A 26,035-nucleotide genomic window follows, 5' to 3' on the forward strand; every position below is an offset into this window, starting at 1 on the left:
CTATATACATTTAAATACATATATATTTAAATCTAACACATTGATTTAGAATATATATACCTATAATATAAATTTCTATATATTGACATTACAATATAATAATCATAGTTGTAATACATAATATAAAATTAATTAATGTAATAATAATATAACCAATGTAGTATTAATAACAATAAATTAACGTATTTAATTATATAATTTTATAATATAATTGAATAGTCTAATAATATAATTGTAATCATAAATATGTAATATACAATTATACCACAATATATTTTATATTTTTATATATTTATTTATATATTTATTATCTATTACTATACATAAGCATTTATATATTTATTCTAAACACATATATGCTTAAACGTAACATAATATATAACTATTTTAATTTATATACTATATTCAACTATAAGATATAACATAGAAATATAAATAAGATATAACATATAATTTATATAATATATAATTTATAAGTGATGGTAATAACGCATAGTTAGAAAACGGTTGCTATAACCAACTGTCAATCTATATGATGCAATGTTTCTATATTTAAGGCTCCTGTCAACTGCTTGGTAGCCCAAAGAGCAGAGTACCCCAGTGAGCTGCTGTGTCCTGAGGGTGCAGGAGGGCTTTTATGTGTCGGATGCTTCTGAAAGATGGAGAAGAGACTTGCCCGTGCCCCTGCTCATGTGTAGGGCTGTTTGTGTGCTAAAGGGATTCAGAAGCAAGTGAGAATTGGGCCTTTTTTGCAGCTTCTGGGGCATATCTGGTTATATGTGGTGGGAGAACCACATTCAGAGCTCCCATTTAACAGGCCTGGGCTGGATGTCCTGCTGGGGATCCATTTTTCCTGTCAGGAGGATGTATTCAATAAGCAGCTGTTGTGCATGGAGCTGTTCTGGCCCAGGATTAATCAGAAGGAATTGAAAGAGCACCCATGGATACAGGCAGGAAGAGTGGGGTACCAAGAGCCAATGGAGTTCAACAAGGACAAGTGCCAGGTCTTGCACCTGAGTAAACCCAATCCCGGAGTGCAGCAAAGGCTGGGATCTGCCCTGGGAGCAGCTCTGTGGAAAGGGACCTGGGGATCCTGGTGGACAGCAGCTCAGTATGAGTAAAGTGTGCAGCTGCTGCAGAGAAATCCAATGGGATGCCGGGGAACATCAACAAGGGCATCACCAGCAGGGATAAAGATGTAATTATCCCACTGTACTCAGTGCTCATCAGGTCACAGCTGGAATACTGTGCTCAGTTTTGGTCTGCACTAGACAAAAAGGATGTGGACAGGCTGGAGAGGGTCCAGAGAAGGGCCACAAACATGATCCAAGGACTGGGAAGCCCTGTGAAAGACTGAGAGAGCTGGGACTTTCAGCCTGGAGAAAAGGCTGCTCGGGGGAGACCTTGTCACCGTGTTGCAGTATTTAAAGGGTGGCTGCAAAGAAGATGGAGACTCCCTTTTTATAAGGAACCCCATGGAAAAGATGAGAGGTGATGAGCACAAGTTATTCCCAGGGAGATTCTGACTGGACATAAGAGGAAAATTATTCACAGTGAGAATGATCAGCCATTGGGATGATGTCTGCAGGGAAGTGACTCCCCAGCACTTAAGATTTGGCTGCACAGGGTGCTGGGACATCTGACCTAGGCCATGCTTTGCCTGGAAAGGTTGGACCAGATGACCCTTGAGGTCCCTTCCAAGCTGGGATTCCATGATTCTGTGATTCTATGATGTGTATCTCCTTCCCCTCTGCACAGCTTTCAAGCTGCATCATTTAGTAGAGATGTTATTCATCCTTTCTCCATCAGTGCAACCCCACTCATCTGTGTTTACGACTCTGCAAAATAGCTCTTTATATATTTGGGAGCTTTAACATCAGATCCAACTTCTTCTTTTGTGTGTCACTACCTTGTTTTCAATTGAATGCTTTCAGCTGAACCTGATTTGATTTACTTCTGTGTCTTCTGCATGCAAAGAAGGAGCTCTATGATAATACAAGGAATAGCCACATCAAAATGACTGGGCAGCTTGAAAGAATAAAGAGAAATGGAGCAGGGCCAATATTAGATCAGCAACTGACACATTCTGGTAAGAATGACAGGGTTTTAAGATCTCTGTGCAGAAGTTTTACATGAAGACTTACTGCAGTGCCTGAAATACCTTTATTCCTGCTCTGCTCTCTGTCCTTTGAATGTCTTAATGCTTTCATGGTGTGCGTGCACTGTCACTGAAAGAATAATGGCAGTGTTTTTTGAATACAGAATATATAGATTCTAGAAAATATAGAATATGTGTGTATATATATGAATATGTATAGATTATATCTCTATATAATATGTATATATGTCAAATATGTTCTAGATAGAGTATAGAATATACATAGAATATATATATAGACTATAAACCATTAAGATGATAAAACAATAATAGCAACAGGTCATTGCAACGTGTAATTTTGCCCTCTTTTACAGCTCCTTGCCCAGTGGTTCACAGGGGTGGGTACAACACAGGTCACGTTTTGTACTTAGGATCTGGGAAAACCTCCCTGTTCTATTCAAACCCCTTTTGTCTTTGTCCGGTTTTGGGGCTGCCTCCTTCTGTCACGTAAGATGACAGCAGTCATTTCTGCGGGTGTGAGGGTTTGGGGTTATGGATAAGATTCCAGTGTTTTCCTTTCTAGGTATGGAAGTTCCCCGCTGCGGGGAGCAGGAGGACAGGGGGGGACAGGAGACGGCGGCTCCATCCTCAGAAGCAAACGAGGAATAAATCAGGGCCTCTCATTTGCCGGGGCACTGTGATGGGCAGTTCTGCTACCTGCGCCTCTCCCTCCACGGATCCAGGCACCGAGCCATTGGCAGAGATGCACAGAAATATATTCCCATTAGTTTCCATGATGGAATCACCCCTTTTCCCCCATGCACCATAAGTCGGCATCCCTGACTTTTGGCTGGTGTCCCCATCGTGCTCTCAGCACAAGGACAAGGTAGGAAAGAAAACCAAGGAAGCTGCAGCTATCAAGGGACCAGGTCATTTTCACAGGCAAAAGCATCTTTTTATTAGAGTTTCTGTTTCTTGTGTGTGCTCTGGGAAAAGTCTATGAAATGGAGGTGATTTTTTCCACTGGCTCCCATAGCTGTGAAACTGCTGATAAAATCTCTCCGAGGTTTAATGTTAAAACACCCCATTGATGGATATAGGAATTGCTACAATTTATTTCATCATTTCCATTAGTAAAGTGCCCAAACCTGCGTATCAACGGGACTGGGGACATCCCTGACCTCTCCTCTTTCGACTGCACACAGATGATGTGGAATTTGGGGTTTTTTAGGGTTTTTCCTTTTAAATTCCAAAGGAACAACAAAGTCAAATTGGGGAATTTGGACATTGAGCAAACCCTTCCTGCCTGTTACAGTTATCCAGAGAGCTGAGGGGTAAATCCCCATCCTTTGAATGGATGTTACTGGAGTTGGGTGGCTGAAGTCTATCAAGGCAAGGTGGTCCTGTCCTGGGGGGGGGGGGGGGTGTGTTGGTGAGGGTTGGACACTGTGGGGATGGCCTGAGCATGGGGATGGAGGGAGAAGGAGTGAACCAGGCAGGGTTATCCCTAAGGCTGCTCATGTCACAGCCTGCCTTTTGCTGCCCTGGCTGCTTGGCCATGGGAGGGCATCTCCTGTGCTGGCCGAGAGGTGAAGCAGGTATGGACATTAAGGTCAGGATGCCTCAAGCATGGGAAATAGAGCTGGGATCTCAAAAGCAGCTGCAGGCAGAGGGAAAACGCTGGGTTTGAGAGAATGAACCTTTGCCCATGGGGAGTTTCAAAGGGGTTTCCTCCTATCTGTCCTGTACAAAACACATACCATAGCAGTCATCTGCTCCTGGGGTGAAGCTCTGTGTACTGAGCACTTGCAGGGTAGAACAATGGTGGGTTTGGTTCATTTGAGCTTTCACAGAGGCTAAAATGTGCTGCTGGTATGATGAGTCAGAGCAGAGACTCTACAGGACCCCCACTGCAGCACCTCTGGTGGGATGGGGTCTGGAGTGGCCTGAGAGCCTGGTGAGCATCACAGGCTGGGGAAGCTGGCTCAGGGTGGCCCATTGATGGCTTTATCACTGCATCACTTGGGGGAAACTTCCATCCGAGGAGCTGGGTTTGAGACCAAGCCCTCCAGGGAAACCCGTATTAACGTGGAGAGCAGCATCTCCAGCAGCTGGGAGGGGAGCGGGGGAGGCCAGAGGGATGCTGCTGTGCCACTGTGCTGCTTTACACCAGCACAAGCTCTTCCCATGCCTGTGTCTGCCCTGCCCTGGGGTCTGTGGAGCCGCATCAGCCCTTGTCTTGTGGGCAGCTGTTGACGCGCGCAGTGTGCAGGACAGGAGAGCCCAGCAGTAAGGAGAAGCTGCTGGCTTTCCCAGCCACGCTGTGCCACCTTCCCCTTGCGCTCGCTGTAGCCGATGCAGCCTTGCGCTGGTGCCTGTGGCTGAGCAGGGGAGTGCTCGCATCTGAGGGCAAGGGTTCGCTCCCTGCGCTCATGCAAATTGTGCAGAGCTGAGCAGTGGCTGAGCCTTGTTAACGGCCCTGGGGGACCTACCCTGCTTCCGGCAGCACTCAGGGCTGAGCATCCATGGGCATCACTTGGGGCTCAGCACACACAGGTATCATTCGGGGCTCAGCACACACGGGCATCACTCAGGGCTCAGCACACACGGGCATCACTCGGGGCTCAGCACACATGGGTATCCCTCAGGGTTTAGGGCACACAGGTACTGCTTGGGGCTCAGCAAAATCAGGGCTCAGCACACACAGGGACATCACTTGGGGCTCAGCACACACGGGCATCACTCAGGGCTCAGCACACACGGGTGTCACTTGGGGCTCAGCACACATGGCATCACTCAGGGCTCAGCACACACGGGCATCACTCAGGGCTCAGCACACATGGGTATCACTCGGGACTCAGCACACACGGCATCACTCGGGACTCAGCACACACGGGCATCACTCGGGACTCAGTACACACGGCATCACTTGGGGCTCAGCACACACGGGCGTCACTTGGGGCTCAGCACACACGGGCGTCACTTGGGCCTGAGCATCCATGGGCATCACTCGGGGCTCAGCACACATGGGCATCACTCGGGGTTCAGCACACACAGGGACATCACTCGGGGCTCAGCACACACGGGCATCACTCGGGGCTCAGCACACACAGGGACATCACTCAGGGCTCAGCACACACGGGTGTCACTTGGGGCTCAGCACACACGGCATCACTCGGGGCTCAGCACACACGGGCATCACTTGGGGCTCAGCACACACGGGTGTCACTTGGGCCTGGGCATCCATGGGCATCACTCGGGGCTCAGCACACACAGGGACATCACTCGGGGCTCAGCACACACGGGCATCACTCGGGGCTCAGCACACATGGGTATTGCTCAGGGTTTAGGACACACAGGTACTGCTTGGGGCTCAGCACAATCAGGGCTCAGCACACACGGGTATTGCTCAGGGCTCAGCACACACAGGCATCACTTGGAGCAATCCCCGCTGGCTGCGCCAAGTTGCTGGGCTCAAGGCCAGCCCCAGCTCCCTCTGTTTGTTCCCGGAGGTGCCGTTGGCCTTCAGGCCGTGCCAGGTGCTTGTCCTTGCACACATGGCTTTGTCTGGCTCTCATCTCCCACTCCTGCCTGTTTGCAGTCTCCCATGGGACAAGACTCCCTCCCAGAACTGCTCCCCCCGGAGCTTTCGCTCTGCTTTAACTCTTGCTTGGGTAGAGGCCATGGTTTCTCGCCTGCTCTGCATCCATGCTCCCACTGAGCAGGGCCACAAGACACCGGCTTACAGAGCAAAGTGGCCAGGACATATATTCCCTGTTGCTAACAACCATGTCTGTACAGGGCCTTTACAAGCTGTGCAGAGACCTGCCCCTCCATCTGCCGGTTGCTCTCAAAGCGTTCATTACCAAAGTCCTATCAACCAGCATTAGCAGGAGCAAAGCAAAAGCACCTTCATGCTGTCCTATAGATGAACACAGAGGAAAGACAAGGAGCTCACAGCATCTTTCCAGCCCACCTGAACCCCTTTGGTACACCAGCCCCGGTACTCCCAGTGCAGAGCCAGCCGTGGTGTTTGCCCTGCTCAGCATCCTTTGGGAAGTGCTCAGCATCCTTTGAGAAGTGCTCAGCACACTGCAGAGCACAGCCTGGTCCCTTTGCCAGCTGTTGTGTTAAGGAAACCTGTTAAAGTCATGGTCTGTCACAGGGAATAAATGTCTGTCTGGTAGCACAAGCCTATGTCTGCCTCCTGTAACATCCTTCATGGGTCATGTCCAGGCAGGGGGTCTGTAGCTTCTCCCTGCCTGCCCGAGGAGCCGGTGGGATTTACTGCCTGTGGATGCGAAGCCACAGCCTCCGCTTCATACCTGGGGAGAGATGGTGCCAGTCAGCTCCAGGACCCGCTCCCAGCTCCCCATCCTGCTCCTGGGCTGTCCCAGGGCCTGACACCCCTCGTGGTCCCCCGGCAGGATGCTTACGGTGGAAGCGATGGGCAATGGAGACCAGGCTCAGCAGGAGGACCAGGACAGTGGTGGCCAGTGGGACCCAGACCAGGGGACTGCAGGCACCTGGAGGGAAGGAGAGGACTCAGCACCATCAGCTCTGAGGGATGGAGCATGAGGTGGGAAGGGGAGGAAAGCAAGGCAGGTCCTTGGAGGAGGGGTTGGGGACACGACCATCACCCTGGGGTATCCCTTGGAGGATGCACTACACCCGAGGGCACTGCAGGGAACTCAGAGATGAGTCATGGTACCTAAACTGAAACGCATCCAGGCCCCTAAACCCTTGCATATCCCAGGGGAGCACTCCTAAAGGCAGAGGTCAGCTCCGTCCAGAGTGATGGGTTTAGACAGATCCAGGTGCCCACCCCTACAGGGTAACACTGTGGCTGCCCCCCCACCCAGGACAAACTGCATCCGAACCCTGGGGACCTCGGGAGCTCAGCACACCCCTTTTGCACTGAGCAGACCCAGCGTCATTCATACCTTTCCTGATGGGAGCTTTGCTTTTGGTCACGCACCGCAGGGCCTTTGTGGGGAGTGGGACCTGAGTGGTCTTTGAAGGCAGAGGAAAAGCATCAACTGGTGGGTAAGGAGGAGAAGAGGACGGTCAGTGTGGCACTGGGTGCGGTGGGGATCAGGCCAGAGGGGCTGCAGCTCAGGGCTTTTAAACCTAGCCCCATCCAGCGACCCCTGCAAAGGGCTGGAGGGGCCAGGAGCTCGACCTGAACCTCTCAGTGGCCACAGAAGTTACCAAGAGCTTGTGAAAGCATCAATGAAACGATGTACCGGGCAAGGAGGGGCAGCAGGCTGAGGCAGAGGAAAAGCTTACACTGAGCTCCATCCACCAGGCACCATCTCATCAGAGCTGCACAAACCCCTGGGCAGCAGATTTCAGAGGCACTGCGGGGTTTTGAGGGATCCCTGGGTCTTTTCTTCTCCAGATCGCCCTAATCTTAGCTCCAAGTTGGATTATTTGTTTCTTTCCTGATAAAACGAGGGCAGGATTTCTTATGGTGCCTCTGAATTGCGATGGGGCACATTCACCTCTTTGTAAAGGTGGTCAGGAAAACACCCAGGAATCCTACATTAAAATACCTCGATAAAATTACATTAAAATGGCATTAAACCTGACTGCTCAAACTGCCCAATTTGCAGTGACTCAAACCTAATTTGTTCTGGTTTAGGGTTAAAATTCCTATGGGAAGCACTGCTCTTTTACATAGAAAGATGAGGCTTCGAGTGCCTGGGGTTTATCTGGACAACTTTTCCCTTACATTATAACAGCCTTCAACAAAAGGAACTTACAAACAACCTGTTTTATCACGAGGACTAAAAGGAGGAAAAGCAAAGCCCGATCCTCCCAGAGCACCTGCTGCTCTTTGGGTTCTAATTAGAGCGTCCTTGATGGTGCTGAGTTTCAGCCCTGTCTTTCGTGCTCTGCTCTGCACAGATATGGGCTCGGCTGATGAAAACCAGTTCTCCTTTATCTGAAAACGGCTTTTCTTTGATCCAGCAAGGATCCAGAAGGGGCTTCTCAGCCAGCTCGAGGTGCAGGGTCTGTTTGCAGCAAAAACAACCCAGAAAGTCTGGGACTCTGGGGCTGCATCTTGCTTAAATAAGTGATTTGTCTCCCTAAAAGCCTGCAAAGAAAGGGCTGAATTCTGCTTCAAACACATTGGTTTTTATGCATTTTATACTCCTGCTCTGTGGTCAAGGGGAAAATGGGCTGAATAGAGCTGCATCCTGACCCAGGGTCTGTCAAGCATCACTATCCCCACCCATGCCACCTGTAGACAGCTCTGATTTAGTCAGAGCTCCCCAGTAACAGTGGCTTGGAGGAATAAATCCCATCTCAATGCTTTATGTGAAGGACAAGTTTGAAACCTGCAGCCAGAGCCACCCGGAGATGCGAGGGATGATGTCCTCAGGCCTTCATGTTGCTGTTGTAACTTGGATGGGTAGGGAAGAAACAGGGCACACATCAAACCTCTCATCTGAAGTACCACAGGGGATGAAGAAAGCACAGGGTATCAGGGGAGGAGGGTCTTCCCATAGGAATCCTAAAACCCTGGGACGAACACAGTGCTCTAAGCATGACCACAGCAGAGCAACTGCTGGTGGCAAAAGGACTATTACACGCAGCTGACCTAAAATGTAGCTACTTTTATATGTGGTTTTGGCCTTATCCAGTCTCATAGGTCTCTTCAAACCCCAGAGCCCCATCCTTGCACCTCAAGATTGGGAAGGGTCCACTGCCACACATCACCCCTTGCCCTTGCTCATCACAGTGGTACAGTTTGGAACCCCAGGGGTGATGCTTACCCACACTGAGCCGTGTCCCAGTGCCCAGGAGGAGCTGGGAGGACTGGGAGATGGAGCAGTAATAGATGCCATTGTCCGAGGCATGGAGGTGGCTGATGCGCAGGCTGTAGGAGGTGCGGGTACTTGCTCCATGGGCACTGAACTTCTCCTGGCTCACGTTTGTGCCGTAGGTGGCTTTGCCCATCGGGCTGGAAAACATCAAGAACTCAAAGCTTTGCCTCTCCTGGCTCCAGCGGTACCAGTACACCCCAGCATGCTCCCTCTGCAGCTCACACAGCAGTTGTGTTTCATTGCCAGCTTGGGCTGTAATGTGCTTTGGAGTCTGGGTTAAAAGGAGGTTTGCACAGAAGCCTAAGAGAAAAGGGGCAGGAATGAGGAGTTGTTATTTGCTTCTCATTTTTTTTCTTCCATGCTAAGGACAGATGCTCTTTGTGGGATTGAAAGGATCAGGTAGTTACAGACCAGGGGAGCACACGACTCAGAAACAGAAACATCTTTGTCAGGATGCTCCCATATTCTTTCAGAGGCCTTTTTTGGGTTCTCCAGCTGTTTTTTGGTCAAGCCGAGTTAAACAGGCAGTATACCTGTACTTAAATAGGTGATATATCTGTAGTTAGACAGGCAGTATACCTGTAGTTAAATAGGTAGTATATCTGTAGTTAGGTAGTATACATGTACTTAAACAGTATATCTGTAGACAGGTAGTATGCCTGTAGTTAAATAGGTAGTATATCTGTAGTTAGGTAGTACACATGTACTTAAATAGGTAGTATGTACTTAGTAGTTAGTATATACATGTATTTGGTATATCTGCAGTTAGGTACTATACATGTACTTAAATAGGTAGTATATCTGTAGTTTATACATGGCTTTAAATAGGTATATCTGTAGTTAGGTAGTATACCTGTAGTTAAATATCTAGTTAGGTAGTATACCTGTAGTTAAATAGGTGTAGTTAGACAGGTAGGATACCTGTAGTTAAATATATCTGTAGTTAGGTAGTATACCTGTAGTTAAATCTATAGTTAGTATAGATGTACTTAAACAGACAGTATACCCTCTAAAACACTCATCTGGGGGGGAGGCTTAATGCCATACAGGGAGGGATGAGGAGGGATGATTTTAGGGTGTCCTCAGGACTGTATGTACAGGGCAGAGCATTCACACCTACTCCTATGGATGCCCCTCTCCCCTCCTTTTCTCTCCCATCTTTCAGAGAGGATTTACCTCTCTTTCAACAGATTTTCTTTGAGCCTTCTAACTTATTTGCCACATTTTTGTTCTAACAGATGCAACACCAGTAAACCTCATCTCAGGTGCAGAAAAAGACCCCAAATCATGCAAAACACCTCAAAATGAGCCGATTTGCTATTAATTTTCAGATTACATTAATTTCATATGAATTTCAGGAGCCGGGGAGGGAGGGGGGGGGGGGGGGGGGGGAATGAGGGGTGGCGGTGGGATTGAAAGCTTGGCTTTGGCATCGCATCGCCCTGTTTGGGTTTTGAGGCTCCTTTGCTATTATCTGAGTCGCGTTTGGCGCAGGCAGATGTGAGCTGTGCCTGTATGAGAGCCAGCATGAGTCCTTGTGGGAAGGATAACAGCAGCTTGTGATCCTTTCTGTTAAGCAAACAGGCCTACAAAGCTGCAGATAACTCCGGGACCGGGTGAAAAACAGCCCTCTGAAGATAAGGATGCTCCCGCTTCCCCCTCCTGTTTCCGAGACGTGTTTTGAAGCTGTGCAAAAAGCTCAATAAAATACATTCTGGGGCCTTTTTTCCCTTAAAATGTCCCTATTCCTTCAAAATCCCAAAGCTGATTCCAGTAGCTGTTGCGAACAGCCTCATGCAGCCTTCAAACCCAGGTTTGCATGACCTGTGTTTGAAGCCCATGGGCCTGATATCCTCCATGGGGACAGGCAAAGAAGAGGGCTCTGGTGACTGACACAGGTCCAGAGCCTTCCTCTGTCCCCACACCAATGACCCCATCACTGTCGGTGCACCGCAGAGACGAGCAGGCTTCAGCCCTAATATTCCAGTGCCAAATTCAAGGCAGCATTGATGCAGCCGCAGCATTTCACCGCATCCTTTGGTGCTGTGACAATGTAAATGTCTCCTTATTACTAAAATACATCATCTTCAGGTTTTGGAGTGTAATCCTGGTGAACTTTGCTCTGGCAAACACACGGATGAGGAGGGATCCTGACAAAGGCTCAGCTCTAAGTCAGTGGTCGAGCTCCAGTGGGGTGAGCTGGGACAGAGCCAGAGCAGAAAAGCTCATCCTCTGCCACAACTTCATCCCCTAAAACCTCCCTGTTCCCTTTCCCTGTGTATATTCTGCCAGGAGACCCCAGGGAATTGGGGTGGGATGGGTTTGTTTCCACGTGTTTAGCTACACCAGCCTGCAGCAGCTTGGAAATGATCCCTTTTCCCTTTGCATGTGCAGAGCAAACCGATTCATTGGGGCTTTCTCAGCGGGGACCCCACTGCATAGACCTGTAGGATATTACTGCCTGTATGTAAGTGCCTCAGGCTGTTTGCTGCCTGATCAGCTGTGTTCTGCTGTAGCTGAATGACCATCACACAATGGGAACAAACACCCTGCAGTCCTGACAGCCTCTAGCGAGGGTGCTGGGCAGCTTTGGACCCGTGTTGGGCAGCATTTTGGGGGACCAACTTGAGCTGTTACTCAAATAAATACATTAAATGTGTGTTTCAAGCTTCCAGTACTTTCTACCTGAGAACTGATGGCAAAAATTGTCCCTTAAAGCACAATTCTATCACTCTGCCGTGACACCGACTGTAAATTCAATTCAACCCTCCTCCAACCTGTCTGCAGTAAGCAGAAGGCAGCATGGTTTTATAGCACCCATTCCAGCTTGGCCCTTGGGAAACATTCAGTCCTTGGATAGATTTAGAGGAAAATTTGATGGGATGTTTATTGTCTTCATGCTACAGTGGCAGCGTAGCTAGGTGCTGCTTTGACTTCTCCATCAGCAGCATCCCACAGCCCATCTGCACTATGAGGGTGCAGGAAAAACAAATTCAGTGGTGTCTATGCCATTATATATCGCACTTGGAATAGAGTAGGGTAGAGTACAGTAGAGTAGAGTAGAGGAGTAGAGAGCAGACTATTTCAGTTGGAAGGGATCTACAGTGATCAAGTCCAACTGCCTGACTGCTTGAGGCCCCTGCTTCTGCATTGACCAGAAGCTAAAGCATGTTATTAAGGGCATTGCACAAAATTCTGCAATGATAGGCAATAATATAGGTAATAATATCCTGCAGTCGATCCTACATTTAAACTCCCATCACGCAGATGCTGTGTAAAATCCCACGTGCTGAAGCAGGGTGGAGGAGAGGCTCCAGCACGATTTTAGATGCCCTTAACCCTTAAGAGATGCATCCCTCTTACCTGGGATCTGGAGGCAGATGCAGAGATGAAGCCGCAGCCAGGCCATGGTGGTGGAGCCAGCGATGGAGGGGTTTTGTGCCATCTCCCCTCTCCACACAGGGTCCCCTCTTGGTGATAGGGCTGGCTTTACCCCAAGAGGTTCTTCCTCTTCTTGATGCAGACGTCTCACCAGCAGCTACCAAAGAGCATCTGCGGCAGCACCCAGAGCTTCAGCGTGGTCCCTGCTTCTGCGCTGAGCCCCACATCCAGGTGTGCATCAGGGCAGCAGCCCCATGCACAGCTCCAGCTTGGGATCCCCCAAAATCCCCTTTAGGAATAAGACCAAGGAGAACTCACTGATTTTTAGTTATGATTACTTAGTATTTCATCACCTCTTTCCCCCTCCTTTATATCTAGCTCCGTGCAATTGAAAAAATGACAAATGTAGGAGCTTAGTGCTAAAAATGAAAGCAGGAAGGGATGAATTTTTGCTATTTTCTCCCCCTTTGAAACCGAAAAGCACTCAAAAGAAGGAAAAGATGCAATCTGAGCTGTGCAGTTGTTTTCTTTAACAGAATCTTTAGCACAAGGTGTTATTCTCCGGGCCTGGAAAGTGATGAACACCGAAGTAGGTTGCCATAAAGGCAGAGGCACGAGGCTTTAAAGCCAAGAAACCTCAAAGGAATTTAGTGGCTGAAAATCTGGCTTTGAAATGCCTTCAGCAGGGAGAGGTTTGAAGCAGTCGGGATTTAGGGTTTGAAGAGTGGAACGCACGATGGGGAACGACAGGGTGAGCCGGTGGCAGAAGCCCCCAGTATTCCCATGCCTGGGGAACAAAGTAGAAATGATTTATGATTTGTACTTATTCACTGTTCCCCTAATATCAAACAAGCAGGATCTGGTTTTCTTTTATGCCCCCCCCCCCCCCCCCCCCCCCCGCCCCATGCAGATATGGATTTCCACAGAATCCCAGACTGGTTTGTGCTGGAAGGGGCCTTAAAGCCCACCCAGCTCCAACCCCTGCCACGGGCAGGGACCCCTTCCACTGGAGCAGCTTGCTCTCATGGTCCTCACAAAGCCTCAGCATCTCCCCATAGCTGGATCCGGAGCAGCAGGGTGCGGGGTATCCCTGAGGATACATGGGAGCACCAGGAAACCTCCCCTGGGGTTTGAGCAAGCAGGTGACTAGGAAAAGGCGATGTTGCACCTCGTACAGTGTGAGGTTTTGGTCTGTGTTGTACCAGATTCCCCCATGCTGCCCTAATGCGTCCCCTCCCCATCTCAGTTTGGTTTCCTGCCCGAAGCAGGCTGCTAGCCGGAGAGCTCTGCCACAAAGGGCTCAGCCGAATCCCTCCTTAACTCTTTCCTGGCAGGAGAAAGTACTTTTAGTGCCTTCAAACACATTTCAGTGCTTAAAAGCTCCCGTTTTCAGAGCTGAGGCCCTGGCATGGGGGGCAGCAACCCCTGCCTCTCCCCTCCTTGCCTCCTGCTCGCTTTTCCCCTTTAGTTTCACATCACTCCCAAACTGGGGACCTCTCCAGACTGGGATATAAAGACCTCTTTTTGGGGGGTGCATGTGCTTAACATGAGAATTGCCACTGCGAGTGTGTTTTCCCTTCATCCCCGCAGGGTAGCTGTGAGCTGAGCCTGATGTCCCTGGCTGCAGCAGTGGCTGCATCCCCCTTTTCTCACTGCTGCTGTCACCTCGAGCACCTTCTGGCCTCCTGGCCAGGACCAAAGTGCACGTAGAGGTGTTTTGTGTCACCATTAAAAGCTCAGACATGGGGCACATGACACTGGGCTGCTGCAGGGCTGGTGACACCGGGTTTTCTAAGCAGATATTTTGGCTTTGGAGGATTCCCCAGCACATTACAGCAGCATTAGAGACACTTCCCTGCAGTGCTTTTACCTGTAGGGTTCCTCTTATGGAAAGAAAAAGGAATATTTGCAATGTAAAAGCACGGTGTGTGTGCTGAAACAGGGCTTAATTCTTAGCCTGGCTTTGAAGATGTTGTTTCTCTGCAGTTGAGCCATTTCTCAGTGTCCAGACTGTTCTCAGGGCTCGGTGCTGCTCCTAAGCGAAAACACTCCAGAAGTGGGATCCCATTGTCTGGCAGCTTTATCACCAGCAAACATAAACCATGGAGGCGACGTGCAGGAGAGCAGCTGCTGTTTACAGCATCCCCACCTCGTCCGGGGCTGCTGTCCTGGGAAGAAGGCAGGGGAGTAAAACCCGGTGTCAGTTGAAGCGATTTGTCAGCACGAACACGGTTTGTTGGTGACCTTGCTGGGGTGCAGCGGCTCCTAATCAGGAGCGTTTGGCCCACGGCCGGTCCAAGGCGGGGGGAATCGATGATTTTTGGTGTATTTGAGTTACTCGGATGTACAATTTCTAAAGGGGATTCATTCTATTTATGAAACGGAAGACAACGACCCCAGCCCCCAGCCCAGCCACCTCCCTGCCCCATCTCGGTGCTTGCCCTATGGCCCATCCCAGGGGAAAACAGCCCCTCTCCTTTTTCTCAGCCTGCATCCAGTGCACTGATCCTGACACTAATTCCCCATCCTTTTGCCAGCGTCATTACAGTTTGGGCTCTTTCTTGTCTCCCCTGTGATGGGTTTCTCATAGCAAAGTGTTTGGTTTTGGGGGGCTGGAGCAAAGCGCTGGGGTAGAACAAAGGGGTCTCCAGACAAGAAGCAGGACCCGGCTGGAGCTTCATCTCTGCTGCAGCAGAGGTAACTGCAGCTGTAACTGCCAGGCTGGAGAAACAGTTCCCAATAAATAAGGGAAAATCCAGTCCCTCCGTGCTTTTGGGGCTGCAAAAGGTGATTTTGGGGATTGGGGAAGGCTGCTCAGCCTCAGGCCCGGTCCAACACAGCCAGTGCTGCAGTAACTGGATATCAGGGCCCTTTGGGGGTAACAGGATGCTGGATGGAAACGCCTCGGGACTCAACAAGCCACATTTTCAACATGATTTATTCCAGGGAAGGATGCAGCTTCTGCAGTATTTCATTAGGGGGAAAAGCAGCGATGAAAACGGAGTGTTTCGCTGGGTTAGTGCACTAGCAGGTGGAACGATCAAGTGGGTCAAGTTCTCTGTTCTAAACTGCTCTAAGATGTGGTTTGTGGGGCGAGGTTGGGGGCTCCAGCTGCCTTCTGCAGGTGCAGATTTACTGCTGTAATTCAGCCGATGCAACAGCACAATTGAGGCCCCTGACACATCGCGGGGTACCCCCAAGGTACACACCAGCGTGTGGAGAGCCGGTCTGTGGCATGGAAAAATGCTGCTTTTGAACTCCCTGTGTCCAAATGGATCTAAATGAGGAACTGTGTGATTTTCCTGCCATTTCATCTCCCCCGTTTGCTTGAGGGGGGAGCTTTAAGGGGAACCATGTGTGTTACAGATGTCAGATGTGAGCCCCAAGTGTGATCTCCCTCCAAAACACAGGTGCTAATGGGGTGCACAGCAAGTGGGGGGGGGGCGCATTGAAGGCAATAGGGAGGATGGATGCTAAGCGGACAAGCTCCAGCTCTCCCTCTTGAGGGCACTTGGTGCAAGCAGAAGCTAGCATAAGTGAGCATGACTAATCCTGGCCCCCCCAAAACAGATAAGGGGCAGAGCACCTGCTTCCCTAATCAGTGCCGAAAAAGGGTAAAGAAAAACAAGGATAGTGTCCTTGGGAAGACAGGGGGAGAGATGAAACACGTGCAGGAGGGAGACCGGCCATAGAAGTAAACATGGGCATTACCAGCCCCCCTAAACCGACCTGCCACGGCTATAAAAACCAGCAGGCTGAGACCCTGAGACCACCTTAACCTTAAAGGTGCTTCAACGGACCGGAACTCTGCCTCGTCTCTCTCCAGATCCCCGGGACTGCCAGGATCCATCCAAGGATTGGTGAGATCTTATTATTGGGGTCCTATATACCTCTGCTCCGCTTCACCCCTTCCCGCATCCCTTCCCCGTCCCCTCCCGGGGACCCCGGTGGGTCGCGGTGGCCACCGCCGTTCGTCCCTCCCTTCCCTTTCCCTTGCTACCAGGTTCTGCACCCCCCCCTTCCTTTTGGGTGGCTTTCGGGTGGCTTTTGAGCAGCTTTTGGGTGGCTTTTTGCGTGGCTTTCGGGTTGTGGAGCTGCAGCTTTCCTGCAGTTGGTGGTGCTTGTTAGGGTAGTTTTCCCCTGAGAAGGAGCCGTCTCGCATCTTGTCCCCATCACTATGATGACCGATATCGTTAGCAATTGGAAGCTGGAGCAGTTTGTGCTCCAGAAGTGTCTCCCTCCGGTTTGGTCCCCAGGGTCCTTCCAGGGCCCGGAGGCGTACCAGCAGCTCTGCCAGCAATGGGAGAGCTGGTCGGAGGAGTCCAAAAAGCCCAAACCCACAAACAAATGCAAGAAGCGAGCGGCTCTGCAGGGGCTGTTGATGGTGGGCAGGGAGCTGTCGAAGTTGCTGAAGGAGGCTCTTGAGAACGTGCAGGCTTTGGAGCAGGCTAAGGGCGAGCTCAAAGTGCAGGTGGACAACCTGCGCGCGGAGGTGCAGGGTCTGTGCGGGGACTCCCTGCGGAGCGCGGTGGAGATCACCCGGCTGGAGAGCAAACTGGGGTACGAGAAGCTGAAAACGGAGGAGCTGGAGAAGGAGGTTGGCAAATGGATAGGGGAGACCCACGACGCGCAGAGCGCGGTGCGGGCGGTCCTGCAGGATGTCCAGCGGGACCGTGGCACCGGTCCCGATCACAAAGTGTGCCATGCCAAGATCCAGGAGCTGCAGGCGGAGCTGGGGGTGTCGAGGGGTATTGTGGCTGCCATCCAAGGCAAGAGGGGCCGGTTCGGGAATAGCCAGGGAGAGGACTCCCTGGACCCGCACCCGCCCCACTATGACTATGAGGATGATGTGTGGGGTGCCAGTGGCCCCACCAGGCCATCCCCTTATGCTCCTTTGCGGGAGGAGATGTGTCAGATGCAAGGAGGGGAGGTGGAGGCTTCCAAAACTAAAAAGAGCTCCCCCGACGAGCCAGCCAGCCACGGGCCTCTGCAGGCCATAGACACCAACAGGGCTGTGCTCTGGTTCACCCCCGAGCAGCTCAAGACAGTGGGGAAGATGCTGGGGCCATTAACAAAGGAGACAGCGGTCAACTGGCTGTCCAGGGCCCAGCGGCTGCCCCGGTGCCAGAGTGGCAACTTAGTGGGTGACCTGATAGACGTGGTGAGGAAGTGCATGAAACCGGACGATTTTGCTGCGCTGCCAGGGGATGTGCAGATGGGAAACGTCCAGGACATCGGGGATGTGCAGTTGGCCGTGCTCAAGGTGTTCTTCCCAGAGATTAACCCCTTAGTGCTGTTCCACCAGGAGAAGCAAAGCCCCGAGGAGCGGCCCGATGCTTATGTTAACCGTAAAAAGATGCTCTATCAGATGGCTGGGCTGCCCGGGTCGAAGGAGTCCCCCGTTGATTTTGACAGGCCTGAGTTCAAGGAGCCATTGGTGGTGGGGTTGACCCCCCCACTGCGGGTGATTGCTGGGGGGGATGCAGCTAGAAAGCCGTTGTTGGAGCTGGAGCAGATCCTGACCCAGAACTTCGAGCTGCAGAAGCAGGCATTCCCGGGGTACATGCCGGGGGGGAAGAAAGGGAAAACCTCAGCCATGTCCTACCAAAACGCTGGGATGAGGAAAATGCAAGCGGACAACCGGAAAGATTCCGATGGCAAAGGCGGTCCAGGGAAGGAGAACCAGCAAGGGCTGAGGTTTCAGAAGTCCAACCCTTGGCGCGCCGAGCTGCGGAAGCGCTTGATAAAGTATGAGAAGCAGGAGGACATCGATGGCTTGCCGGATGCGGAGCTCTTCCGTAAACTGGCCCTGCACGAGGCCAAAAAGCACAGCAGCTCCCACCCCATCGACCCGGGGTCTAAGGCTCAGCAATAGGGCTGCCAGGCACCCGCATCGCCCCTCTTTGTGGCACCGATTAAGACCGATGTGTGGGGGCGCCTGATAGTTGATATAACTATTGGAGGAGGGGTGCTTGGACAAGTGATGAGAATTGATACTGGTGCCACTTATTCCATTTTGAATCTGGCCCCTGGCGAAGCCAGGATCTTCCAAACCTGTGAAATTATTGAACTGATAGGGCCCAACGGCCAAAAGTCCTCCGTGGCCTTCACAGGGCCCGTACCCTTTGAAATTGGCACTGCCAAAGGGTCTGAGAAATTTGGGAAAATGGAAATGAAAGGGGAAAAAACGGGTGTTTTGGCCATCTCCACCCTGACAAAGATGGGGGTGATGGTGGACTTGGCAAACCGAGCGCTGTTGCACTGTCCCCAAAGTGATGTGCCTGTCATCCCGGCGAGCCATAGGGTGATGTCAGTGAAAGCCCCTGAGCTCCTGGTCCACCCTGAGTGGGAACCCCGAGTGAAACGGGTCACAGAGCAGTTCCCCCGGGTCTGGGCGAGGAGCAAGCTGGACTGTGGGCAGATTGATGCTGTCGTAGCAGTGAAAGGGCCAGATCCCCCTCCTCAGCCACAGCCCTGGTACCCGGCTGAGGCTGAGGCCAGCCTGTGGGGCACAGTCAAAACCTTGCTGGAGCAGGGGGTGTTGGTGGAGCTGCAGAGCACCAGCAATGCCCCAGTGTGGCCCTTGAGGAAAGCTGATGGGAAAACATGGAAGCTGACAGTTGACTTCAGTGCCCTGCACTGTGTCACCCCACTGCACACCTCCGCAGTGGCCAAATACCCCAGTATCATGTCAGCCGTCTCCCGGAGATCCGAGTGGTTCTCGGTGCTCAGCCTCACCAGCCCATCCTTCGCCATCCCCCTGCATCCCGAATGCTGGCATAAGTTTGCCTTCACCATCCGAGGACAGCAATTTGCCTTCACCAGAGTGCCCCCGGGCTTCCAGAACACCTCTGCCATCTGCCACACACACGTGGTGAGGATGTGGGAGAAGCTCAGCCATCGTGACAGCGTGATGTCCTGTGCCGGTGACATCCTCATCCATACCCGGACAAAGGAGGAGAACCTGGAGGTGCTGGCGGAGGTGCTGGAGGCTGTGCAGAAGACAGGCTTCAAGATCAGCCCCATGAAAGCCCAGCTATGCTGGAAGGAGGTTTCCTACCTGGGGGTGACCCTAGGGGAGGAAGGGCGCTCGCTGGAGAAGCAGAGGGTCCAGCTAATCCAGAAGGTGTCAGCGCCAGCCGATGCCATGACCCTGAGGTCCTTCCTGGCTCTCCTAAGGTTCTGCAGGGAGTTTGTTGAGGGCTATGCAGAGAAAGCTGCCCCCCTTTACCACCTCCTGAAGAAGGACACCCCCTGGGAATGGGGGCCAGAGCAGGATGAGGCGGTGAAGTCCTTAAAGGAGAGCGTGGCACAAGCCCCTGTGCTGGTGCGTCCCCACGGGGACAGACCCTATGTCCTACAGCTGGCCAGCACGGGGAGGGGGCTGCAGGCTACCTTGGGCCAGCAGCAAGGTGCCCATCTCCTCCCTGTCGCCTATGCATCGCGCCTGCTGACGCCAGCTGAGCAGCAGTTCAGTGAATACGAGAGGGAGGTTTTAGCCTTGACCTGGGCTCTGCAGCACTGGGAGGAGCTGGTGGGCTTGGCCCCAGTGCTGCTGAGGACCTCCCGTGCCCCGGTGAGGTACCTCTTGTCGGAGAAGGGGGACGAGGGTCCCCAGTGCCGCCCCAGAATGGCCAACTGGGCGCTGGCATTGACCGACAAGAGGGTCCCTGGGTACCCCTCACCCGGTGCCTACAGGGTGGTGATCAGTGGAGAGAGGGATGTGGAGGAACCAGGGGGTCTCCTGCCTGAGCCCAAGCCACGTCGGGCACCGCTGTTTGAGAGCAGCCTCAGCCTGCAGGAGGCCAAGGACAGAGGCTACGTTGTGTGGTTCGTAGACGGGTCCAACTACTACGAGCAAGGGGTGCCCTACACAGGCTACGCTGCTGTCAACCAGGGTACCGGGGAGGTGGTGAAGGGGAAGTGCCTGCCTCACTCCATCCAGGCTGCTGAGCTGGTGGCTGTGACGGCCGCCCTGGAGAACACAGCAGCAAACCAGCCCCTGGCCGTGTTCTCAGACTCGGGCTGGATGGTGAGAGCAGCACTCAAGTGGCTGCCGCTCTGGAGGGAGAGGGACATGCAGTCTGCTGACGGCAAGCCTGTCACCTATGCCAAGAAGCTGCTGTACCTCGCGAGGCTGGCGGAGCAGAGAGCGCACCCAACCCAGATCATTAAAGTGAAGGGGCACAAGAAGGGAACAGAGGAGGCCAAGTGGAACAAGGAGGCGGATGCTAAAGCCAAGCAAGGTGCAAAGGAAGGGCTGATGTGGAAGACCAGCAAGCTCATGGAGAATACCTCCATGTTGGTAGCTCCCAGCAGACACTGGGAGAGGGTGGACCTGCCGGGCTTGCAGGCACAAGACCCCAGCATCCGGGAGTTAGCGAAGGGCAGGGTGTATAAAGGGTGCAAGGTGTGGAACGATGCTTCTGGTCTGGTCCTGGCAAGGAGGGAGGGGGCAGACTTCCCAGTCTGGGTGGTGCCTGAGCTGGTCCAGACAGAGCTGGTGGCCCTGGCTCATGAGCAAGGGCATTTGGGGACAGACAAGACCATGGTGAGGCTGCAGAGCGCTGGGTGGTGGCCTGAGATGAGAGAGGATGTGGAGAGGTACGTCAGCAACTGCTTGACTTGCGCGGCCAACAGTCCTGACATCAAAAAGACCAAGGCCCTCCTGGGTCATCAGAGGGTTTCTGGGCCGTGGAGCAAGTTGCAGATGGAGTTTATTGGTCCTTTGCCCCAAACAGCCCAAGGCAATAGGTATTGCTTAGTGATCAGTGATACCTTCACCAACTGGGTGGAAGCATTTCCAGCTCGAAACAACACACCCAGCGCAACCGCTAATATCCTGGTAGAGCACGTCTTATCACGCTGGGGAGTCCCAAAGGAGATTGACTCGGACCACGGCCAGCGCTTCATCACAGAAGTCACAAAAGGAGTGTGCCAGGCCCTGGGCATCAAGCAGAAGCTTCACATCACCGGGCATTTCCAGAAGCCTGGCTCGGCAGAAGCACCCAACCAACCCCTGAAGACAGCGCTGAGGAAGCTGGTGAACCAAAGGAAAGACTGGGATCAGAAGCTCCCACTGGTCCTGCTGGCCTTACGGGGGACAATGGCATCTCAAGCTCCTTCTCCCCAGAAGCTGCATCCTGGAGGAGACTCGAAGCTGCTGGGACACTGGTGGCAAAGAGGGGAGCCACCGGATGAAGTGCAGCCCCGTGTGCTGATGGACAAGTGGGTCCAGGACATACTGAGGACGCTGTTGGCTACGTACCACCAGCTCGCCCCGGGGCAGGACACCAACATCCCCAAGATGGATAAGCAGCTGGGAGCGTTGCTGCGCCCCATGGAGTGGAACACAGGGGACCTGGTAATGTATCGGGAGGTTAGAGAGAAGAACCAGGTGCTGGAACCCCAGTGGATGGGGCCCATGAGGGTGGTGAACAAGGCCAGCCCCTCCATGTACCAGGTAGAAGTCAGAAAGGGGGCAAAAAGGCAGGAAAAGTGGTTCCATTCTTCACAATTAAAAGCATGGAAGGGAAACTAACGGGGCTGGAGAGCCCGTCTTGTTTATGTTTTGCAGATAAAGGAAAATGGAAGGCGATTGTGACCAGCGGGAAGGGCGAGCTTCGTGGCGTCACCAGCCCTGTTTGCGCTATGGGGAAAATGCTTTCAGATTTGTGGTTGCAGGATTTGCTTTGCTCTCTGGTATGTGCATAGCCCTGAGCACCCAATGCGCCCAACCAACCCATCAGCACCCCAGGCAAAAAGTCAATCGTTCCCTCTTAGAAAGGCATCTTGACACATGGGTCCAGCACAGGGTTAGGAGATACACAAACACTGAGACCGATTGGCCCTGGTCTCAAGCTCACATAAAATACACAGGAAGCATGGGATTAAATTCTAACAAAGGCTTAAATCTGTCAACGGTGGTGATGCACGGGTCAGAGGTGTACTTGGAAAATGAATGGAGCTGGGATAGCACAAACAGACTTCCACAGCTGCTGGGGACGGTGGGACAACAAATAAAGGTAGGCTGCAGGGTTATCAATGGATCCACTCACCAGCGAGTAAGTCAGATCTCCGTAACCGAAGTAAAAACTAAGAAGAATCAGAAAAAGAGCTGTGCTTTAGAAAAATGGGACTGTTGGTGCAATTTTACTTTGGTCCAGCCAGTCTTTGTGGTCTGCCTCTGGGCACAAAACAGAGTGGGGCTGTCCTTTAAATTCCAGATTAGCACCATGACACACTCCTTTGCTGCTGTCAAGATCTCCAAGTGCCATTTCTTGGCCTGGCACGCAGCCCCATACACTGAAGTTGGCAACCAGGTAATATTGCAAACTGAATATTCCCAAGAAAGTGTAACTGACCCAATGCAAATTGATGGCACCATCATGACCGTCACTGCCCCTGATGGCCGCAAGTGGGTCATGCCAGTCAAATGCCTCCGTGAGACCAAAACGCTTAATAGATCTGAATTAGGCGCAGAAGCTTCATGGTATAATCAGGATTATGGAATCTGTCCACACCTGGTCATAAACCTCCAGGTATGGTGTCGAGGAAGCCTGAGCATAGACATGTCCCCTGAGCTTGGAGGGAAGTGGTGGATAGGAGGTCCTGATGGATTTAAGAAGGAGTTTACCATCATTGCTGTCTTACGCCCCTTCATTTCCAAAATAGGCCCTTACGTAGTCAAGCAAAATCACATCCAAGAGCTGTTGACGGGGCCTGTCCGATCACTGAAGAAGGTGGTGTTATCCCTGTCCACCGTTAACATTTCATCTGTCAGGCCTCACTGTGCCCCCTTCCTCTCCACGCTCCACACGGGCTGGCTAGCATGGCTCCACAGCCGCTCCATCCAGGGCACCCGGGCCAGGAGAGACCTGCTGGCCACAGCACTGGGAGGAGGAGGTGCTGGGCTGGGGGTCCTCAACACTATGAATGTTGAGGTTTTGACCAACAAGCTGGAGGCTGTCACCTCAGGCGTGCAGGGGCTCCTCAACCCCTTGAATTCATCCCTGGCCAGCCTTGGGATGGGGCAGTGGCTCGTGTCAGAGGTGCTGCCTACCTGGGAACAAATAAACGAGAAAGACCACCAGATGCTGTTGCGAGCGTTGGGCATCGAACAAAATAACATCTCTCTTGCTCTTAGCTGCATCCAGGCCCAGATGTGGGTGCAGAGTGTCGTTGCAGGTATCCTGAGAGATGGGGACAATGGTATCCTCCCCACCGAGATCCGAAAGATCGTGTGGGATGCAGCCACAGAAAAGGAGCGGCAGCTCCAAGCCTGGTGGAGGCTTGTCAACTTCACCCACGACCAGGCTCTCAATGCAGTCATCACCTACGTCCTCACTGTGACAGAGGCTCGCATCGAAAAGGTCTACCCCGTTGTGGCCCTGGGGATTAACACAAATGGGTCTGTGGTCTACCCCCTGGACCACCGCATGTGGGCGAGGGTGTCTGATGGGAAATGGCAGTCGGTAGATTTGGAAGCCTGCATTTTGGAAAGGGGGCTGGGATTCATATGTGAAGATGATGCCCTTAAGGCAAGTGACGTTTGCTTTGACACCAGAGAGGGGGTGTGCCACTTTGAGATCAATCCCCAGAGCAGCAATAAGACCGTGTTGGTGTACGTAGGGAAAGGGTGCGTGTGCTTCAGAACAATGTGTAAATACGTGCAGATCAATGAAGTTTATAACCAGAGTGTGTTTAACGACTCAAATACGTGTGCTTGCAATGTAGCTGTTATTAGAGGCTGTGATTTTGTGTATAAACCACCTGTATTCACTAGCCAGTTGCTAATAAGAAACTACACCTTGTATCGTAGTATAACCCCAACCCCTATTGGTATGGATTTGTCACTTGTAAAAGAGATGTTAGAGCATGCAAATTTACAGCAGCTGCTGGAAAATGCTAAGGCAGAAGCTAGAAAGATCCTAATAACTGTACATCACGATGGTAGTGTTATAAAGCAGGTAATGGAACGAATTAAGAGGGTGGGAGAACATCATTGGTGGGAAATTTTCTTTGGCTGGTCCCCCACTGCCACCAGCATCTTCAATGCGCTGCTGCACCCTGTAGTAGTTATACTGCTAATGCAAATCTGTGTGTGCTTTGCCATGGTAGTGACTTGTTACTGGATGAGGCAGATGAAACTCTGCATTGACAAAGAAGTGCAAGGACTGAGGCTGGCCAAACGCCTCCTACCATAGTCAAGGGCAAGACTGGGTTGGCCTCTGTGTTTGCCACCAAGAAGAACCTTTAGCTCCGCTGTTGGCTGCAACCCAGTAGGCGTTGAGCGGTGGGGACACATGCCATGCCAGACCTTGATGTGAGGGATGGCCTCCTCTGGTATAAGAGGGCCATCCAGGAGGGAAAGGCAGGCCAAGCAGCTTGTGGTTGGCATGAATGACAGAATGGTAGAGGTTGGAAGGGACCTCTTGAGATGATCAAGTCCAGTCCCTCTGCTCAAGCAGGGCCACCTAAAACAGACTGCCCAGGCTGGATCCAGCTGGGTTTTGACTGTCTCCACAGATGGAGACTCCACAACCTCTCTGGGCAACCTGCACCAGTGTTTCATCACCCTCACAGTAAAAAAGCAAAAGTTAGCATAAGTAACTATTATAAGTAGTAATAATAGTAAGTAAGTATTGTGTTTGAACCTCTCATCCTCATGTCAAGATGCTGCTCTTGTGTGATTTAAGACTCCTTAAGCAGAAAAGGGGAAAAGGAAAGCCAAGGACTGTGTCTTTGGAAGTAAAGAGAAGGGAACATCATGCTGTAGCCTGGAAACCACCCACTGAAGATGGCAGGGGTGTTACCAGCCTCAAAGACTTGGAAAGATGATAAAAGAGGAGCAGAATGGAATCATCTTGGAGTTAAAGGAGCTGAATCCACATGGACCTTTGCAGCATCTATCTCCAGGTTCCCAAGACTCCCAGTGCGTCTGGCCAGCGCATTGGTGAGATCTTGTTTTTTGGAGCCTGGACATCACTGCTTTGTTTTGCTTTGCTTAGTTGTGCATGTACTCAATAAAGTCTATCTGTTAGAGTCTATCTTGCTGTCTGTTCAATCGCCGCCTACCCTGGCTCATGCCTTTGGCTACACTGGTAGAGAAATTATAGTGAAAAGATGTGGGTTTGGGTTTCCCCCCCCCCCTTTTTTTTTAGGCCCAAATCCCTCACTTGCTTTTTGCCTGCAGAATATTCACTGAAACACAAAGATTTCTGCCTTGGGCTGAAGAATGTGCACAAACCCACTCCCCTCCTTCATTCTGCCTTTTCCTACCTGGATCACCCCCTGCCACTAAATCCAGAAGGAGACTTAAAATATACAAAGGTCTCAAACAACTTAAAAACATTAGGAATTGCAAAAACTCTATTAAGCACCTCATATCCAGCCCATGGGACTGATCTCATCTCAGAGGTGCTGCTCTCTGTGAGGATGGGGGGTTTACACAGGCAAAAGTCCTTTGCAATCCAGGCTGAAATAAGAACATTAAAGAACTGGGCTTAAACCCAGCAAGAACTTCTGGGCTAGCTTGAGAAATGGGTTTAAAACCTCACTTTTCACAATCACTGGGTTGGGAAGCACAAAGAAACAGCATATTGCTATGGCATTCTTGATTTTAAAGAAAACTTCAATATATGGGTTTGATAAAGACACTTCTCCTTAACAAACACATTATTACTGAGCTTAGGAACATGTGAATAAATAAATCACTGTCAAA

The 26,035-nt window shown here is 51.6% G+C and overlaps 2 protein-coding genes across 2 annotated transcripts; one reads left to right on the forward strand and one right to left on the reverse strand.

Annotated features, from left to right (window-relative positions):
• Positions 1 to 3,517: 3,517 nt before the first annotated feature.
• CD8B (CD8 subunit beta) lies at positions 3,518 to 12,941 on the reverse strand. The gene is made up of 5 exons (XM_065661673.1): positions 12,295 to 12,941; positions 8,881 to 9,231; positions 7,042 to 7,137; positions 6,535 to 6,624; positions 3,518 to 6,423 (listed from the first exon to the last, which is right to left on the reverse strand). The coding sequence occupies exons 1-5, from the start codon at positions 12,374 to 12,376 to the stop codon at positions 6,383 to 6,385; spliced, it is 660 nt and encodes a 219-aa protein (XP_065517745.1). The 5' UTR covers positions 12,377 to 12,941; the 3' UTR covers positions 3,518 to 6,382.
• A 3,140-nt stretch (positions 12,942 to 16,081) lies between these two features.
• LOC136004810 (uncharacterized) lies at positions 16,082 to 25,361 on the forward strand. The gene is made up of 2 exons (XM_065661686.1): positions 16,082 to 16,172; positions 21,890 to 25,361. Exon 2 carries the CDS (start codon positions 21,900 to 21,902, stop codon positions 24,516 to 24,518), a length of 2,619 nt encoding a protein of 872 aa, XP_065517758.1. The 5' UTR covers positions 16,082 to 16,172; positions 21,890 to 21,899; the 3' UTR covers positions 24,519 to 25,361.
• Positions 25,362 to 26,035: the final 674 nt, after the last annotated feature.

The sequence above is a fragment of the Lathamus discolor genome, chromosome 1, assembly GCF_037157495.1.
Source record: "Lathamus discolor isolate bLatDis1 chromosome 1, bLatDis1.hap1, whole genome shotgun sequence".
Lineage (NCBI taxonomy): Eukaryota > Metazoa > Chordata > Aves > Psittaciformes > Psittacidae > Lathamus > Lathamus discolor.